We start from the raw sequence: 19954 nt of genomic DNA on the forward strand, positions 1-19954 counted from the left end.
CAGCAATGCAAAACCATTAGACAACCAGGCTAATCACATTCTTTCGCATGTCTACTCGGTTTAATTACGTTGAAACATTTGCTCTTTTTTGTTGCACATGGATTTCACTTCAATGCCACTCCGGTTCCGCAAATTTGGTTGAAGGTGTGTCACACGGGTTCAGTGCACTTTAATTCGTATTTATCCCTTCTTCATGGTGCAGTTCTCTCTGCAATCGACGCTATGAGCATATCGTACACCCAGTAAGCAAGACGAGACTTGCCTCTGGCACGAATACTTTTTGCGAGTAGTTTCCGGTTCTGCAGGGGTACCCTGGGCGGTACCTTCCTGCTCTGGAGAAATGATTGTCCGGATTCCTTGGCTGGTAGCAACGCCCCGCCATCGTGAACGACACAGAATACATGGTGTCGATGCCGTGCGTCTTTTGCAGGTGCCTCACTGCTGCCATGGAATCCTGCTGTGAAGCGACAGGAATAAATGAGCGAGACTTCATTTCTCGCTCGAAAAAAGCACGGATTTTTAAGATATATAGTGTGTTTATATTGTTTATTGATGTGATACATAGTTATCCCCCTTGAGGCAGGGCAAAAGGACTGAACACATCCTCCTGACTAGGCCCTGGCCTCAGAGGACACCGACGGTGCAGCAACAGTGGCGCGTCAGCAGTTGCTCTCCACAACAACAGTTATACAAGAACAAGCAACACTATCCAGAATATTGTACTGTGTCAAAATGTACATATGAAAACATATTGTAACAGTGCTGTGCAAAACGCAAAAGGAAAGTAAAAAAAAGTTGGTTAGTAAATTTAAAGGCAAGCAATGAAAAGAATGCTTTGTTCGGGGTGGGAGTAAGAAGTAAAAAGAAAAAAGAAAGATCACAAGACCGCGCATATGGCAAAAATAATCTCTTCAGACACGTTTCCCTTCTGCTAAACAAGCCGATATCGAGGAATCCAATGCATTGATTTAAAAGCATCACTTCGACGCTAATACTAGCCAAAACAGCAGCTTGGGCTTGTTGGTGATCCAACATGAATTAAGAACGTGGGAAACACAGACGGGATACATAGAACAAGAACACACAACGAGCGCTGTCTCTCTCTTTGAAAGAAAGCGCTCATTGTGTTTTTGTTCTATGTGCCTTTGAAAAACAGCGCTCGTTGTGTGTTTTTGTTCTATGTGTGCCGTCTGTATTTTTTGCGCTCTTACTTCGAGAGGTCTAAAACTAGTGTGTGCAATAAAAGGAATAAATGAGAGAAGAGATATAGTCAAGAGCTGCTGAGAGTTCTCGCCACGCTCAGAGGAAAGGCCGTACTCTAATTACAGCCAACAATAGCATTTATTTCAATCTAGAGAAGAAAAGAGGCCGGTATAGATCTCTAGGCGAACGCGAATTGAAGGAAGCCTCTTTCGCACACTCTAAAACCGAATTAACCTATATGGAAGTAAAAAGGGAATAAGCTTCCCTTTTACGGACACCCTTTTAGGGGCTGAGTATGTTTCTGAAGTACCGGGGAAGACATTGTTCAGTAAATATATGGAATGCTTACTCTTGGCAGCGGAGTCATATTCCCACCGCAAAGCATAACGATGAACCTAGTAATGGGAGGAGGCTGCCTCAGGGCTCTACCCTAGGGCTCTACTCCAGGGCTCGAGTAGAGTACCTTTCCCCTTAAAGAGAGTGCGCTACAGGAGAGCTTGCGGCTATTTTTACTCCCATATGGGATAACTCGTGTTTAGAGTGTTGAACTTCATAACAATCAGGGTTGGAGTGTGTCATAACAATATGCAGGCGCTTCCAGTTAATCGATCGTTCACTCTACCCAGTCATACCATAATGATGTTGATGGTTTGCATAATATGTCACAGGGGCAAGTTAGCCAGACGGCGTCAAGGCCTACCGATTTGTGCGCCGCGATGTAATTGAGTGAAGTTTATAAAGGACTACATGCAGAAACATGTAAACAATGCTAGGGACCGAATAAATATTTTATCGCATATTGGAAGACGAAATGGAGAAAGCGCTCTCTCACAAAGATCTTCGCCGCCCTCTATTTCGCAGGAAGGCTGGAAATCTGGGCATGGGTCAGGGACCACTCATTTCCTCACACCTGACGGACAGTCTGACTTTTAGCAAGTTAAAAGCTTCGCCTGAGAGCAAAGAGGGCAGAACAGGACTAAAGTTTGAAGACACAACTCCTGTTGCGGAAGCGAGTGAACTGAACACATCACTAATTTCGATAACACCACGGTTTTACAACAAGGTTTGCCATTATACAATTTGCCGTTCTCAGACTAGCTGTCCTGGGGAGTGTGAGGTAAAAATCTCTCAAGCACTTGAGATAATTCAATGTGTGAAAATTTAGGGCAGGTACTGATATAACTAAACTTAGTTCTGTAACTACTATATAACATTATTATTATTATTATTATTATTATTATTATTATTATTATTATTATTATTATTATTATTATTATTATTTATTTATTTATTTACAATACCCCTAAGGGCCCTCGTGCGAGGGTATTACATAGGGGGGGGGGGCGATACAAGCATAAAAATATGGCACAGGCATTAGAAACAAAATACACGTAATAATTAATTAAAAACTAGTAATGTACACAAATAACAACAACAAACAACGCAGAAGAAAATACTCAGTAAATGCACATAATACAACAAAAATACCAAATCTGTTAGTCCATGGTTTGTTTTAACGAATGCTGAAACGATTGTGGGTTAACCTCAGTAGCTATGTGTGATGGCAAGTTATTCCAATCTATTATAGTGCGAGGAATGAATGATTTCGAGTAGAGCAATGAACGGCATGTGACGCGTTTAATTTTGTTAACGTGGTCGCGGCGAGGAAAGACTGCAGGGTGTGGCAAAAAGAAGTCGTCGTGGAGGATGGGATGGTGATACAGTTTGTGAAGCAAGGTTAGGCGAGCGAAATGGCGTCGACATGATAGCGGTTCCAACTCGGCACGTTGTTTTAATGCTGTGACACTGGTGAAGCGTGAATAATCTGAAAAGATGAAGCGAACAGCACGGTTTTGCAGGGATTCAAGGTTGTTTATGATGTAAGCTTGATGAGGGTCCCATATGGCAGACGCATACTCAACTTTCGGTCGGATTAGCGTGATGTAAGCAAGTTTTTTTAAGTGTGAAGGCGCGTGTTTGAGATTACGCCTAAGAAGGCCGAGTGCGCGATTTGCTGATGCTAAGATTGTGTTAATATGGTAATGCCAAGTTAGGTCAGACTGAAAGTGAACTCCTAGGTACTTGTAAGTTGTTGTAAGTTCAACTTTATCGTTATTGAGGAAGTATGTTGTAGCAATTCGAGTGGAACGGTTAGTAAACGACATTAACTTTGTTTTAGATGCATTTAGAGACATTAGCCAGGAAGAACACCAAGCCGTTACAGCGTCAAGATCAGTTTGAAGTGATTGGCGGTCGGTTTCATTAGTAATATTACGATATATTACACAATCATCCGCGAATAACCTAATTTGAGACGATACACACTGGGGTAGATCGTTAATAAAAATTAAAAAGAGCAGAGGGCCAAGTACACTTCCCTGGGGGACTCCAGATGTTACGGGGACAGAAGACGAGTTAAAGCCGTTGACAGAGGTGAATTGTTTTCTGTTATCGAGGAATTGTTTTATCCATGAAATAACGCTGGGATGGAGATTTAAGTTTGTCAATTTGGTTAGGAGCCTGTGATGGGGAACGCGATCAAAAGCTTTAGAATAGTCTAAAAATACTGCGTCAACCTGTAAGCCAGCGTCTACTGCGGAAAATATGTCGTTAGTAAATCCAGTGAGTTGTGTGTCGCATGAATAACCCCTGCGAAAACCGTGCTGGTATTTGAAAATGATATCGTGCTCCTCTAGATAATTAATTACTTGAGTATGAATTATGTGTTCCAGGAGTTTACAGATGTTGCTGGTTAATGAGATAGGGCGATAGTTAAGTGGAATGGTGCGGTCTCCGGATTTGAAAATGGGTATTACTTTCGCTGTACGCCAGTCGTCAGGAATTGTACCAGATGATAATGATTGTGAAAAAAGTGATGTCAATACTTGATAGAGGTTTAGAGAGGCATTCTTTAGTATTTTGTTATTAAATCCAAGGTGATCAGAGCTAGTAGTAACTTTGAGGTTATTCAAAAGGGCTAGAATTCCTGATTCGTTAATGATAATTTCTGGCATGGAAGTGACGGAAGATGACTGTAACATGGGCGAGGAAGTGGTATCTTCATGGGTGAACACTGAGACGAATGCGTCGTTAAGAAGCTGTGCACACTCAGTTTCAGTTACAGGATCACCGTCAGGATTAGTTAGTACGATTTCGGGGTGGGAACTCGGATTGATGACGCGCCAAAATCTATGACAGTTATTGGTTAACATGGTGGACAGGTCGTGACTGAAGAAATGATGACGAGTTGTATTAAGCAGTGACTGATATTCATGATCGCAATGCCTGTACTTTGTCCATGATGATGGAAGACCTGTTTTGACTGCTTGGCGGTACAAGCGTTTTTTCTTATTATTAAGACGACGAAGGCGATTTGTGAACCATGGTGCATTTTTATGATATCTGATGGTGATGACCGGCACAAACTTGTCAACAAGATTAGTTAATGTGTCTTTAAGTGATTTCCAATTTGTTTCGACAGAGCGAGATGAACAGTGAGCTAGGAAGTCCTCCGAAAATGATTGCAGTGCAGAGTTAATCCCATCGAAATTAGCGCGGTTGTAGCAATGAATTCGCTTAGTGGATGTTTTCTTTCTACCAAATGGACGAGTGATGTACCCGGTGATGATTTCATGATCGGATAGGCCTTGTAAATGCAAGATATAGAAACAAACCTCAGGGTTATTAGTTAGGACGAGATCAAGAATATTTGCCGTTGTGGCGGAGCGGCGGGTAGGATCAGTGATAAGTTGAACAAGCGAAAAATCTAAGCAAGTATGAAGGAACATGTGGGCTTCCTGGTCACTGGGGTTAACCGTAAGATTAGGCCAATCAATGTTTGGGAAGTTAAAATCACCAAATACAAGGAAAATGGAGTTAGGAAAACGCACGTATAAGTCACTCAATATTCTATGAAATTCACCTGAAAATGTGGCAGTCATATCTGGCGGTCGGTAGAAGGCAGCAATAACAACATCAGCAATACCATTTTTGCATCGTATCCAAACACATTCAAGAAAAGTAGTGACAGTGATCGGGACAGCAGATATTTGTTTCTTTGTAGCAATAAGGACGCCACCCCCTTTTCTATTTTTTCTATCACAACGAAAAAAGCAAAATTCGGATTCACTGAGAAGAATGTTAGCATCCGGAATAGTATCGTCCAACCAAGTTTCAGTTAATATCAGAAGTGAAGCGCACGTTGAATCGACGAGGGAAGAAAGGGCAACAGATTTTGAAAGTACACTTCGGATATTAGTGAAAAGGAAACTACTGCTATTCTCTGAATTAAGACGAGTGTTCAACGAGCATGAAGACGCTGGAAAAGATGAGGTGGCCGTTGGAACCGGTCAGTCGGTTATTATTATTATTATTAACTCTGATGGAAGCACCTTGCAATAAGAAAACATTGTTTCGCGGGACCCGCCGTGGAGGATCAGTTGTTGTGGCGGTTGGTTGCTGAATACAAAGGTAAAATTTCCGGAAATTTTAAGTGCTCCTGAAAATATAACGAAAAAGTTTTTTCTCTCACTTAGATATTAGAAGCATAGGTAAGATACTTAGAAGAATATGTTGGTAAGTTACAAGCAGATACATGAGAAGTTTGAAACCAAAAATACGTTTTCTTTCTTTCTTTTTCGCATATATACTCTACCGCCTGGTGCTTTGGCTTCGAAAAGACTCGGGGCTATCTCGCGTGTGCTACCCATGGTGAATACCTTTGTTTGCACTCAGCCATATGGAGACTGAGAAGTTTAGGAAGTTTAGGCAGTTTGTGTGAATAAGGTAGCCGCGGATGGTACAGGACTGGGTAATTTGAATAAATGTATATGTTACGCTTGATCTTGCCGAGTTTCAGTACTTCGGTAGCATGGGGAAATTGCACCCAATTTTGGCCCCTTGTAGTATAAGAGCAACAAATACGCTATGCAGCATGCACCTTGCAGGATTAGAAACTCAGGCAACTGATTGATGTGGAGCTCACCAGAGTATGTATGTAGCTCAGGTTTTCATAATTTCTGCCCTTAGTAATCCTTAAAGTTGGCGCAAGTATGAAGCATTCAGTGATGTTGTTGTCGCGGTGAGATAAGTGTCCAAGAATCACCACTCCTCCCGGAATGAATGTAGTCCTGCAAGTACAGCATGAATATTAAATGCCAACTGCAAAAAGAAATTTTGCCAACAGCTCCTTTACGGGGTACTTTGCGACGCTTCGGGAACAAAAGACTCCGAACACTTACGGTAACACGACAGGGATAACGTATGACATATGATAAGGCGTTTAAGGCATGATTGCATCATACAAAATAGGATGAGGATTAATAAAGGAAACTGCAGCAAGTCTAACAATCTCTGTGCCGACGCGCTTCTTGGAAGTGAAAGAAATCAAAACATCGAGCGCTCACTTCATGTAATCCGCCACTTGATCGCAGGTCGTTTGAGGCCGGCAGTAAATTCCGATGACCGTGTTGGAAGCATTCTTGCCTTCCGCAACCGCGATTTCTTCCAACTCCTGCGAGACATTGTGCTATAATCGCAGAGCTTGAGGTGAACTTTGACCATAACGGCCACAGCCGCCAGCAACACTCAAAGACGTAACGTTTTCGTACTCTGCCACAGCTACTTCCGAATTTCAATCCCCCCCCCCCCCCCCCCCCCCGCTGTTCACACCAGCGCAAGTAACTAGTGCTGCTCCACGCGCAACACAAAAAAAAGAAAAAGGAAGAAAGAAAGTAAGCAAAGTAAGTAAAGTAAGGTAAATAAGTAAAGTAAGTAAGGTATGTAATGAAGTAGAGTAAAGTAAGTAAATACACTACAGGAAAGAAGGAAGAAAGGAAGGAACTCTATTGTGTCCTGCCGATATCGAAACATTCGAATTTTTTCTCAACCCTGAATCCGACTACTAAGATTGAGGCTGCCTGCCAGCTTGTAATTGGCGCATGCGCCAGCACAGGGGTGCTTGTGATGTTGAGCCTATTAATTATGGCTCACTGGACGTAAAAGTTGGCAAAGATTTATCTTCAAACATAAAAAAGGGCAGCGAACCATGAGCCGCGCGGGCGACAAAAAAAGCATCCTTGTACCAAAATGCAACTGTTGATTGCCGCAATACGCAAACCCACTAACGTGTAGACAATTAAAATTTCGCTTACCTAGAATTTGCTGCTGTTATTTATTTATTTATCACATTACCCACAGCGCCGGTTTGTTATTACAGCGGAGGGAGAGAGTTACAATAATCATACAACATAGTGACAGGAAAAGAAAAAAAATACAGAAAATATATTGCAGCATAATTTGATGTAAACACAAGTATAAAATTGCAGCAATGCGGCGCACTATTCATTACATTTCGTTGAAAGGACTTCCTGGGGCAACTTATTTCATTCATTTATTATTTCTGAAAAAAAGGACACTTTTAGTAAATCAGTTCTGCATTTAATTTCGTTTACTTTGAAAGGGTGGTTCCTTCTTGCAGACATATAGTCTGGCGGGATTAAATAATGGTCATGGTCAAAACCTGTTTTAGAATGGTATATACTATAGAAGAATTTCAGCCTTAGTAATATCTGCGTCTCTGCAGTGAGACTTCTGAGCTGCTGACACACTGAAATTTCTGCTGTAAGTATTTGGCTTGCGAGCGGCAGAAATATGCTATACTGACTGTTGAGTTCAGAAAACTTTTCAGGCTCTACGATCAAACTCACCAAGTAATTCTAGTGTCTGAATCCGTAAAACTCCAACGAAGCACGCACATGCACATACAATACGCCAATAGCGCTATTCAAGGTCATTATATTGCCGGGTCATCTAGACGCATGTTTGTTGAAATGGTAAGCTGTTTACCGGCATAACTGGTTAGCTTTTTTTTTGTCAGTGCGTTTAGCAGCATCTTTCTGCGCTTTTTCGAGTGGACACTTACTTTGCTTTGAGAAAATAAGTTCGTAAATGCTCTTCGTACAAGACTGATGAGATTTGGTGCTTTGCGAGCACAAGCAACTCAGGCTTTACAGGTCGTGAAAACACTTATTTGCCACGAATTATTCACGGGAGTGTAATATGGCAACTTTTTAATATAGATCGACACATGCCGTTACAAGAAAACATTTCCGCCCTCTGATGTGCACACTTCTAATTTTTCTTTGGCCCTCCTATGTCGAAGAATATATTGAGCGCTGCTATAATGTTCTTAATTACGCGTCTGTTGACCTATGCTCGCCAAAATAACTCGTTATGTAAAGAGAACAGGAGGTATAGTCTTTTCAAAGCGCTCGTGCTTGCAGAACACGAAAATAAAACATTAAAACTCGAACGCGTTGATCTTTTCATCTTAAACATACTGGTGTTGTCCTTTGTATGTAAAAGGCAGTGAATAACTGTCTCTCTATGCTGCTAAATAGGCTACGTCGCCTGTAGTGTGTTTACCTTTTTGAATAGTTATTTGCGGAAGAGAAGTCATTTCTTGTTAAAGTAACCTGAGGCACCCTTGTTTTCTTCGTTTGTAAATAGCAACAGATTTATGTCAGTGTTTTAGCAGCGTTTTTTAAAATAAGTTTTATGAATAAGATTCTTAGAAAAGACAGACTGCCACTGTATATGCTGACAGCGGCGTTACAGTGTTGCTGAGAATGTCTAATATGCATCGCCGCTTTCACTTTAGAGATGCAATCTTATTCATCTTAGTGGCTTGAAATATGGTTTCATGGCAAGCTGCATCTCTCACTTACTGCCATGCTTCTCATTTCTTTAATTAGGAACGGGGAGTAGCAAAGCGCAGTACACAACAAACCATCTACTGCTCGTGACGTAAGCACCACTTCCTCTTGCTTGTCTCGATTCTTACTGAGCATGAAGACAATTGAACATAAAACAGCTTGAGGAAATGAACATAATCTCTTGGTATGACAAGACTGTAAATCTACTAAAACAATTCATTCATCCGGTTGAATTTCGAAAAGTGGATTCGATCTTTCTGGACTAAAAAGCGGTGTTTCAGTCATTGTTCTACCGAACCGGCTCAGAGGTTCAGACACCAAACCTTGAGTGCGGTGAGTGCAGACTTCACCACCTGCGGGCTGTTCTTTACGATTAGCTCGTGGATGTTGAGAAAGCCCCAGCCGTAGACGTTCTGCTGCCAGTGGTCCTTGTAGTGCTTCTTGCCATCGACCGACCGGATCTCGTTGGTGAAACCATCGACTGCCCTGGAGGGAAAATTTACGTTCTTGTAGAGGTGACTAAAGCCATTTCTCGACTGACTGTTGCGACATCAGCCGACCCTGTGCCATTGCAGCCACCTGGAAAGCCACTTCAGTGTAGTTGTGCGGCAGTAAGACACACGAAAATAGCAGAGTGGACTAGTGAATAGAGATTACGTAATGATATCCTAGCTGAGCTCAAGAGGCCGTAGTGAACACAGAGAAGGGCAGGGCACGTTGTGCAGAGGTCATGGTTAGCAAGTAGGTTAGTGTAATGGACTCGGAGGAATAAAATGCGTTCGGGGCGACAGAGAATTACATGTTAGACCTGCACTGAGCTGTTCGCAGGCTTAGGTTTGCAGCACGTAGCACAGGACAGGACTCATGGACTTCATTGGAAGAGGTACAACTCTGGAGCGGACGTACTGGGGTTGGTTGTGATAACGATCGGGTAGCGCTAGGACTCGATTGTAAGCAATAGGATTTTGAATCCCGCTGTAGACGAGCCTATTGGTACAGAGCAGAAATCCTATACCCCGATTACTAATAAGCATTTACGATAAATAAAGTTAAGACGCAGTGGCCACTGATAGTTAAAAAACCACTTTGGGCATTGGTTCTGTGCAAAAACTTATTAACTTCCCCTCCAGCTACCGAATACATATTATTCATTCGTGTTCATTGCCACGCAGTACCAGTCCAATGACTTCTATATGCACTATAAAATTTAAAACCGGTGGAAATTATTTCCTCACACTGAGTCGTTTATGAGGTCTTCTCATTGCATTCGTAGCGCAATTCGCAATCAGTCTCTTCAATGAATCAATACAGCGAAGAGAGGCGCCAGCAATCGCGGAGGACAGCTGAACGGGACCTCACACTCAATTATCTATCTTTACAGACATGCCACACAAGATACCGTCAAATATGCTGTCATGTCGTCCCAAAGTACACACTAAAAGCCTAGGATGGATGGATGGATGGATGGATGGATGGATGGATGGATGGATGGATGGATGGATGGATGGATGGATGGATGGATGGATGGATGGATGGATGGATGGATGGATGGATGGATGGATGGATGGATGGATGGATGGATGGATGGACGGACGGATGGACGGATGGACGGATGGACGGACGGACGGACGGATGGATGGATGGATGGACGGATGGACGGATGGATGGACGGACGGACGGACGGACGGAAAACTTTATTTGGTCCTGCATGTAGTGATAATTAACCACGAATGGAGTGCCACATGAATCTCCTCAGGCCTACTAATAAATTACAAAGCGGAGAAAGTCGACGATGGCCATTGGTACGCTTTAACAACGAATACAGCATCCCCGAAGTGTGGCCAATTTGGTCATCCCAGTGATAAGGGAAAGAGTACTGCGTCAGGACAACCTGGCATGCGAAGGCTGGAAACGTGAGATTCCGCTTCCCAATGAGTGATTTTTATTATTCCCTACCGTGTACCGCGTTGCGTGGTGCCAGAAATGCAGCCTGACGCTTACGCAAAAACATTTGTGCAGAACGGTAGTTTATAAATTTTTTCTCTATGAATTTTCGTTTCTCGAAATGAAAAATATCATCGAAGAGCGAGAAGGACGCCATGGCTTACGGTGCGTGCACAGAGAACCCGAAGCGGACTGTGGTGCCCTGCCTGGCCGCGTCGAAGAAGGGCTTGAGGTAGTTGTTGGTGAATGTCCCCATGAAGGTGTCCTCGGGCCGTGAGTAGAGCGAGTCGTAGAAGATGTAGTTGCAGTTATCTCCCGGAGGCATCACGAGACCAATGTGAAGGTAGCTCACTGTGCACACGGTGGTGAAGCGACGCAGACCCGGACCTGTTGAGGGTAGAAGCAAGAGGAAAAAAACGCCTGTTGAGGTGATCCGCGCACGCGCAAAAAGTGCTTTACAGCAGAATATGACCTCAAGAACAGGGTATGTTGTCTTCTGTCCTAAGAGCAATTAATGGGCGCGCTTCCTTCATCCTCGGCCGTTGAACGTACATTGCTTCACCTACTTCGGTCTGATTGCGTACGTGGTCTCTCTGACAGGTGTGTAACCAGATTTCTTCGAAATTCGCAGCGCGGCTTGTGCGCATTTAGACGTCAACTAGAAGAGACCCAACGCTCATGCTCATATCATTAATCTAATTATTTTCCGCTCGAGCGGCAACCAGATGCTGCTGATTGGCGCCATGTTAAGCGCACTCATCGCATTCAAAACAGCATAGGGACTTTCCAAGCCAATTGCATGAAGGTCTGCTTGTGCCTTAGAAGTCCAATGACGGACTCTGATCGTCTCATAACTATCTCGGACGACAGTAAGAGTGAATGACAGATTAAAATTGCTTCCTCCACCCGATTTAGAAAGGGAGCCACTTACCCCGACAATGTCGCACCGTTATTTCCACGGGAACGCTTGATACTGCGCACCGCTTCACTGAATGGCGTCTTGGTTCCGACGTATATCTTATTCGCATACACGTTGAATCAAAGTGGTGGCGATCGCCATCTTGCCTAAAGAATTAAAAATGCCGTTTCATCGAAACTTTTTTGTTCCTATTGTGGTTGCTTGTCTTTTTTTGGATTCTGAGCATTTTTCTTCCTAAGTTCAAAGCTCTATTTCAATTTCTGTGATAGTTCGTGCAATTTCTTCCTGTTCATCTTTACTTACATATCTCCTTTTAGGACAACCTTATCGAGCCTCAGTCTGGAGGGCACTGCATCTTCGAATAATATGTAGCGCTACCTTCTGAATTTCGATCTTACGGCATTTTTTAAGCTGTGATTTTTTTATTTCTATTTATGTGTCAATCGGCCGTCTTGATTTCGTGAACTTCTTTTTTATGCTCACGGTAACCTCCTTTTCCATCTTGTTGTCTCTGCTATGTCTCTCGTGATGCTTCTAGTTTTTTTCTTACACAGCTTGTCTCTGTTATTACTATACAAGAACTTGCAGACTGGCTGCCCACTTCTTGTCATTCTATTTTCTAAGTGTTTCCTCAGAATATTTTGTTTTGTTCATTCTATTTTCTAAGTGTTTCCTCAGAATATTTTGTTTTGTTCATTCTATTTTCTAAGTGTTTCCTCAGAATATTTTGTTTTGTTTTTCACGAGCCTGAAATGACGTCTAACTCTTATTCTCCTTGTATAGCTTTACTTTCTGACTTTCCGTGACCACCTGGAGTTAATCAACCGCTGTCTGGTCAATCTCTAGTTTTTATAGCACGTCTCATTTCGTGTACACTCCCGCGTTCGCAGATGTCAGCCGCGTAACCACAGCAACAATCCGAAGGACTCGAATTACATCATATTTGTTGTACCCCTAAATGATCTATATATGCTTGATAACGGCCCTGTTCACCTTCTTTTTTTTCTTCTTGAGATGTTCCTCATCGGTCCTTAAGTATTATCTACCTGTATTAATCCAAACGTCCGGAAATGTGTACTTCACGCGTGGAATTTCAGGCCTCTGCATTCGTCCTGTTCTCAACGCCAACTGGTGCACGGATGGCCGATTATCAATAACTCCTAAGCCTCTGGCTACATTAACCTTATGATCCAAACCTGTCTGAGCCACATGACGACAGATGGAGTGGCTGAGAGCATAAAGTGCCTACTCCACGACCATCTAAGGGGCGAGCAGGAGAATATTAGCGGTACGCTTCACCAGCGGAGAGTTCTGCCAACAACACATGCGCTCGTGCAAAGCCCTTGAAACAATTTTTCTTTCTGGAACGAATCATTCGTGCTTGTTAACTGCCTTCTAGCGTGTGTCCAATAGAGATGGACGCCAAGCTGCAGGTTTCGAACATACACAGTCTAGTATGTTGCTTTCTGGGTAATCCTTCTATTGTTGAAGATCTGAGTGCCTCTTCTTTGGCCAGTACTGTGTACAGTCAAGAACACTTTTCCGGAATGCGGATTCTTTATAAAGAAATATTGCTTTCCGAAAACGAAAGTGAAAATGCAAAATATTCCGGGCATGCGTGCTCTATCGGCTGGCACGAATGCGGTTCACTAGCTAGGCAGGCAACGCAGAAAAAAAAATTTACAGGGGCACCTACTCACGTTATGCAAATGCAGTGCGAATGTGGTAGGGAATTTTGATGTATTAACATCGAGTTTGGTGTCATTCTTTCATGGTTGCGTTTGCGGCCCCTACACGCATGTCTGCACGCAGCTAGGCATCTCTTCGGGTCATCCAGCCGTGCTTAGATGTTTTACCGAAGGTGTCTAAAGGTGTCGGCACGGACAAATTGAAGACACATTTAAACGTACAGTTGTCACTTCAGGTCTGGGGACGTCACTTCTCTCCAAGCAGTGAATTAGTTTATGATCGACATTTTTTTCCCCGATTACGCTTTTAATGCTCTCATTATTTTTTTTTTTCATGAGCCCGCATCCTGAAAGTTTTCTCTGTGTCTGTACTTGTGTAAGACCACATTTTCGCCGTGGTACGCATCCAACCTGAATACACACTTACTCAACCCGCACATAGGGCGTAGTTCTTAGTGGATAGTTAGCACTTCGTATTTTGTGAACCTACTATACTATGCTCCTGCTTTTCACTTCAGGCTATAGTAACGGTGCGTGCATAGTGATGTTGCCGTAACTATTATTACTTAGTCGCGTGCTTGTCTCCATAAGTATCACGTGGCTGAATTTAAACTTCTAAAGGTTGGCTCGTATTTCTCGAGTGAGTTTTATTCTTCGCCGCGTTTCGTGCAGTCGCTGTCCTGTCCACGCGTAATGCCATCGCACTTGCATGAGGATAACGCGTTGACTTCCACTTTGTTGCCGGCCCGCCTGGCTCAGCGTAGCTTCCCCTTGCGACATGATCTCCTATTTCTGACGCATGAGCATTAGAATGAAAAAAAAAAGGCCAGCCCTCACGTTTTGGCGTAGTCGTTTGAGCTGATACGGTGGTCTGCGGGCTTGCTGTCGCCGAGAGCGTAGTGTATGGCGTGGAATCAGTCGCCACCTTGGTCGTACTCATCGAATCAGTCGTGGCCCCAGTCACCGAGATTGTCGCATTCGAGGAAGATGCTGTCGGCGTAGGCCGGATGGTAGCAGGAGGAGGCTGTGCTCGGGATGGATGAGTGGGATGTGCCGTCGGCATCTCGGAGGTGGCCTGAAATTGACGCCAAACAGCGGATCCAATTCGTTGCCCTTTCACGCAAAGGGGAGGATTATACGTGGAATTCGCCCCGATGTTCCTTAAAGCATGCAAGTTGAAAATTTTGTCGGACGCTTTTCGAACACTTCCACGCAGGAGCTCTCACGTTGAATGCAATCAATTTAAATGAACTGGAAATTGCCTAGTGCATTTTATCATTTTCTTCACTTATTCAGTAAACAAATCATGAGATCTAATGGCCTCTTTAGGGAAAAAATGAATTTAAGTGAGCGTACATGAATTGAAGGGTGGTTAAAACGAGATATGGTGAAAATCTAATAATGACGACGTCGATTGCGGCTGCAAAACAACAAGGAACACAGTCATTTTTCAGACAGTTTGTGGAGCCAAACAGCAACAGCTAGCATTTAGAGCTGTATTTAGAAGTTGTCTCGTAACTCTCAAGAGGGCCAGAAATTTGAAATTACAGTAGATTTCTGTACGGCGGCATTTCAAAAGTCGATTATGGAGTTTAATGTGATTACCGAACTATAAGATGCGCCGAACGGCTCCTTGTAACGTCCGTCATTATAGCTAGAGGGATGTGAAGCCAAGAAACCACTAAATATTATACTCATGCTTCTTGTCATTTCCGATTACGTTTACTATACTTAAGAAGACCAGCCCACTTTTGGAAGATGCGCAGGTGCATCGCGCGATGACGACCACGTTGTTTTTTTATTTGTACCTCTATACATAAATCGCGGGTAGGCAATGGTGGCACAGAACACCAAGGGCAGGGAAGTCATAAACCAAAAGTTTCCAAATGATAGAGGTACAGGACTACATTACCTGATGTTAATCCTTGGCAACTTTGAATTGAAAATGCCCGGGGCTGCACACCTTATCAGATTTAGTATAATGCTGCACAGACAGAAGTAATGGCGTTCGCGATTAGCCGTGGCAAATTATTCGCCCATTAAACTGGTACTAGCGTTCCCACTACAGAGAATCCAATCGCATATATAAATAAGAGCAACGTTCCACAAAGTAACGATTTATTCACAATATTCGCTCAAGTCAGGTATTTCAGGTGCATATTAAGTGAGCAATTTTTTTAATTCATCTCATTCAGTCAGTTCGCCGTCAGTAGAGACGTGTGGGTTTATAGTTCTCTTTTTGACTTGCTAATCGGAAACAGAAGCACTGTGTGTAGGGGAGTTCTGATTTTACAGTTGAGCAAGTCTTACCGCTTAATACGTGTTTCAGTGGAGCCGCATGCCCAAGCGAGAATCTTCAACCGGTTTCAGAACATTAATAATATGTCATCTAGATTTACACGTGTAGCTGTGGCTTAGGAAGTTTCATTATTTCGCCTAAAAGCAGGCTCAGGGAAAACTGAGCTTGTCCTGTATTGATTTGGCATTGTAACGAAAAATTGCCTAGGCCCGCTTAGTGCGAGTTCTTTTACCTATAAAATGCCAAAAACGAAAAAGAGGTGTCGCCACAGCCAGCTGCTTTTATAAAGGAAAATCAATGCCGTCTTTAACTGTTTCTCACGCTAATCTATAAGCCTGTGCCAATGCGCCCTTCATTTCGTAACGGCGAAACCGAAGTTCTTTTTGCTGCTGTGGTCGTGAGCTCAAATTGATTAGGGGGTGAGGAATGTTTCATTTCTACGCCTTAGATTCTTAGTACAAAATTCACCTACAACGTCCTAATTCCACATATTTAGAATGAGCCGCCGGTCGACTGTTACTCATATTAAAAATTCAACAGCGTTCTCAGTCTAACATTCAGCACTGTATGAAATTAGTATTTCACAGGTTGAACCTCCGTCAACTTCCCAGTTAGCTCGCTAGTTGAATTCTGTGTCTCAGAATAATGGTGAGTTGGACGAGTTAGATGTAGTTCATTTTGGCGCAACATTGAGCGCGGAGGGACGAAACACACTGGAAGGGGAACAAGACAGGTGCCGTCTCTCAAATAAATTTTATTATGAAGGAACGCAATATATATACACAGATAAACGACGTAGGTGCGAAAGGCCCACAGTGCATAGATAGCACAGAGAGCACTATAAACTCCAACGTGCAAAGAAAAACAAACCGAAGTACACTTGCGCGCCAGAGATCAACAGGTGACACATCATGAGGCGTCTAAAAATCCTATCTCCTTTTCATACAACGTGATGGAAGGAGTGCAAATAACGATTTTTTTCTTCCCTCAGCTTGTTCTATAGCCTTTGAACTCTGGCCCTCGCTCTTAAAAAATGCGTTAAACAGTAGCGCCGTGCTTCCTATACAAATGACTGTGACTGGAGTCCAAAGAGACTGAAAAGGACATGAACAGAGTGGGCTGTCAACACTAAGTCAGGGTATGAAAATGGTTCTCAAGGAAATCGACATTAGTAGATCCGCGCTGAGTTCCACTTGAGTGCCTGTAATCTAGTTTTCAGTGTACAGTGACGGAATGCACTATAAGTGTTGCCATGAAACAAGCTCAGTACGGGCACGTTTAAACCTGTAGTGAAGGCGATAGTACAACCACAGCATCGCTCATTGTCACCTGCAACCAAAGGACGCTGACTGTAGTGCGGTTTTTGTTACATTGCACTTGAATGCTTTGTATTGCACGCGTCAAAAATACTTGCTCTCCGGACGGATGGTGGACATATCACTTTCCATCACCACCCAGCTCCGAGACCGTGTTTTGAGAATTGAAGGGAATACTTGTGTGTGCCCCGCCGCGGTGGCTCAGTGGTTAGGGCCCTTAGCTGCTGATCCGGAGTACCCGAGTTCGAACCCGACCGCGGCAGCCGCGTTTCGATGGAGGCGAGACGCTAAGGCGCCCGTATGCTGTGCGATGCCAGTGCACGTTAAAGATACCCAGGTGGTCGAAATTATTCGGAGCCCTCCACTACGGCATCCCTTTCTTCCTTTCTTCTTTCACTCCCTCCTTTATCCCTTCCCTTACCACGTGGTTGAGGGGTCCACCGATATGTGAAACAGATACTGCGCCATTTCCTTTCCCCAACAACCAATTTTCATTTTCATTTTACCAAGTGTGTTGTCCGCCGTGTGCTGCAGCTCGTGTTGGCGCGAGCGAGTGCCTGCTGCAGACTGTTGCTGAAAGACGGACAGTCCACGCTTGTGCGTACACTAAAACCCTACCGGTAGCCCCACAAAACAATTAGCGTGACTATAGATCTGATCCATGATATCTGATACCTGATACCTGATTTAATATCTGCTGCGGGTCCTTAGACCCCAAATATTAATCTTATTTTTTTAATATGGCGGAGTGCTCGGCTTGAAGCACTCTGGCACTGGTCCTCCCGGTATTGCACTGCCTGCGAGATCGGCTCGGCGTACACCAGCGCGTGCCTTTTCTTTCCATCTTTTTTCTATCTTTCAAATATCCTACCTTCAGCACCTGGCAGCGGCTGTGGCTCGGCTTGAGCCAGTGGGCAGGCCCATGCACTTCCCTTTTCTTTCTGTCAGCAACACTAGCAGCAGTATACATCCCATTCTAAGCGAGACGCTTTCTGCCTTTGAGGCAGCCGCATCTTTCTCGATAATGCGACATGGCAGGAAATATTAAACCCTGACACTTTCTATGGCAACCGAAACTTGCCTGCGTTGTTGACGACCCATCCCCAGGCTTTGAGGATCCGGGTCCCGACGAGTACGTTTGTTTGCGGTCTTCCGTTACTCCATTGTCCTCCTCGTCTGTTAAAGAGAATGCGTTATAGGTGCATGTGAGTGTTTTGCTATGAGCACCCTACGGCAAAAATTTACAAGCCATCAATTTTCCTTATGATTTTAGAATGCTGCGAACGGGTCCTTTTATATCGTTGGCAGTATTATGGATTCCCCGATCTTCACAGGAATTCTAGCGCTCACTGCTGGGGCGGCGTTTCAGAAACTCACTTTCAGGTTAGCCATTGCCAATCTATGTTTTACATTTGGCGTTCATTGTCCCCACGTCTAAATACGTTGCTTATCCTAAGAATCGCGTGTGGACGAAACTACGATAATTGTAATAATGGAGTAATTACTCATTGCCATCCACCCAAGCGCAGCCATACGGCTATCTATTCCACCTTGGTGGATTCTCCGAAACATATCACCTATGACAATTGAAATATCTAAATTTTGTTTTCACGTGACTCGGCCCCTGGCATTCTGCAGTCATCACGAGGTGAGGACTCGAATCCAGCCACGAGGCTGCATTTTGATATAAGCCAAATTCAAGGTCGGCGCTGTATTGTGGTTGTCGTGCACGTTAATAACCAGCGATTTCGCTTTTTTTATAATGTACCGTGTTGTCTTATGTTCATAGAGCCCACGGGCGCTCCGTCCAGGTTTCCGCTAGGCCTTAGCACCTTGTCAAACGTGAGCTGTATCCGCAAGCCAAGCTGGGAACTCGAAAAGTATTGTCCTGGTACTAAGAGTGTGCTCACTGATGACTAAGGTCACAAATTCTGGGGATTACAGTGGACGCTGCGAGCACGAGTCAACGCCACGTGCGTGCTTTTCATGGGATCGCATTTCAACCAAACAGCTCTGGAACCCGTCGCTGCGTCCTCCTAGGTTCCCGTTCACGTAGCGAGTCTTGTTATATCGTAACAAGAAGGGGAGCGGGAGATGACGGAGCAAACCCCTCACCGCTTGTGAGAATGTTGGTGCCGGCGTAGATACCGGCGAGTAGGGAGGCAAGCAACAACAGGCAGCAGATAGTGCCCACCATAGCGAAGAAGCGCTTCTTCTCCCTGAGGAAAAGGAAATGCAGAAGAAAGGCCGCACGTCTAAATGGAGAAAAGAGTGAACTAGTGTCATTTGATAACTAAGAACCTTGACTGAATTAATGAATATGGTGCTTACAAATACTGATTTTCAGAAATATACCGGAGTAACAATAATTAAAGAAACTGCCACGCATAAGACGATACGAGCTATAGGAAGAAGCGGAACACTTAGCGCTGTGTGTGACACTTAGGTTATTCTATTATGGATACCCACCGACTTGCCCAGTTTACTATTCTACAAACAGGAGTAAGGTAGTTGTATGCGCAGAGCCTCATACAGTGTTGTCCCGACTGAAGAGTTCATTTGATCACAAAAGTGACATGACGGTTGAGGGGACCTGCCCTGCAGCCCCCTGTGTTTGCTTTCCCGCGAGGCACCGTGCAGCAGCAGTCTCACCCCGAGGATGAACGCATTTCCTTGTCAGTTACATTAACTGGCAAGAGAAGGCGCCAGCGTCGCTGCGCGGGAGATGGGGGATTCGGCTGGGATCGTCGGCGCGGGCGGACGTGTCGCTCGCGGCTCCGCTCTTCGCCGGCGGGGCGAGGAAGCGACGGGGAGACAGGCAACCGTACTCGTCCCGTCCGGCCTTCGGAGGATATATCCCTTGCCCTTGC

The 19954-nt window shown here is 44.1% G+C and overlaps 1 protein-coding gene and 1 long non-coding RNA gene across 2 annotated transcripts; both read right to left on the reverse strand.

The window, feature by feature from the left end:
* Nucleotides 1–369: 369 nt before the first annotated feature.
* Nucleotides 370–6709, reverse strand: LOC144110528 (uncharacterized). The gene is made up of 3 exons (XR_013309858.1): nt 6609–6709; nt 6188–6332; nt 370–457 (listed from the first exon to the last, which is right to left on the reverse strand). It is a non-coding gene; the product is annotated as an uncharacterized LOC144110528 (long non-coding RNA).
* A 2511-nt stretch (nt 6710–9220) lies between these two features.
* Nucleotides 9221–19281, reverse strand: LOC144110899 (uncharacterized). The gene is made up of 5 exons (XM_077643968.1): nt 19200–19281; nt 18166–18260; nt 14307–14544; nt 11027–11249; nt 9221–9404 (listed from the first exon to the last, which is right to left on the reverse strand). Exons 1-5 carry the CDS (start codon nt 19279–19281, stop codon nt 9221–9223), a joined length of 822 nt encoding a protein of 273 aa, XP_077500094.1.
* Between the last annotated feature and the right edge of the window lie 673 nt (nt 19282–19954).

This window comes from Amblyomma americanum, chromosome 11 (genome assembly GCF_052857255.1).
Source record: "Amblyomma americanum isolate KBUSLIRL-KWMA chromosome 11, ASM5285725v1, whole genome shotgun sequence".
In the NCBI taxonomy this organism is placed as follows: Eukaryota; Metazoa; Arthropoda; class Arachnida; order Ixodida; family Ixodidae; genus Amblyomma; species Amblyomma americanum.

Bases quoted from the DNA above. Each gene is read 5' to 3' on its own strand.
- LOC144110899 (XM_077643968.1), bottom strand. From the start codon at position 19,281: ATGGTGGGCACTATCTGCTGCCTGTTGTTGCTTGCCTCCCTACTCGCC. The intron at 11,250-14,306 runs GTGAGGGCTGGC...TACCCTCAACAG, and splicing joins TCAAACGACTACGCCAAAAC to GTCCGGGTCTGCGTCGCTTC. The intron at 9,405-11,026 runs GTAAGCCATGGC...TTTTCCCTCCAG, and splicing joins GGGTTCTCTGTGCACGCACC to GGCAGTCGATGGTTTCACCA.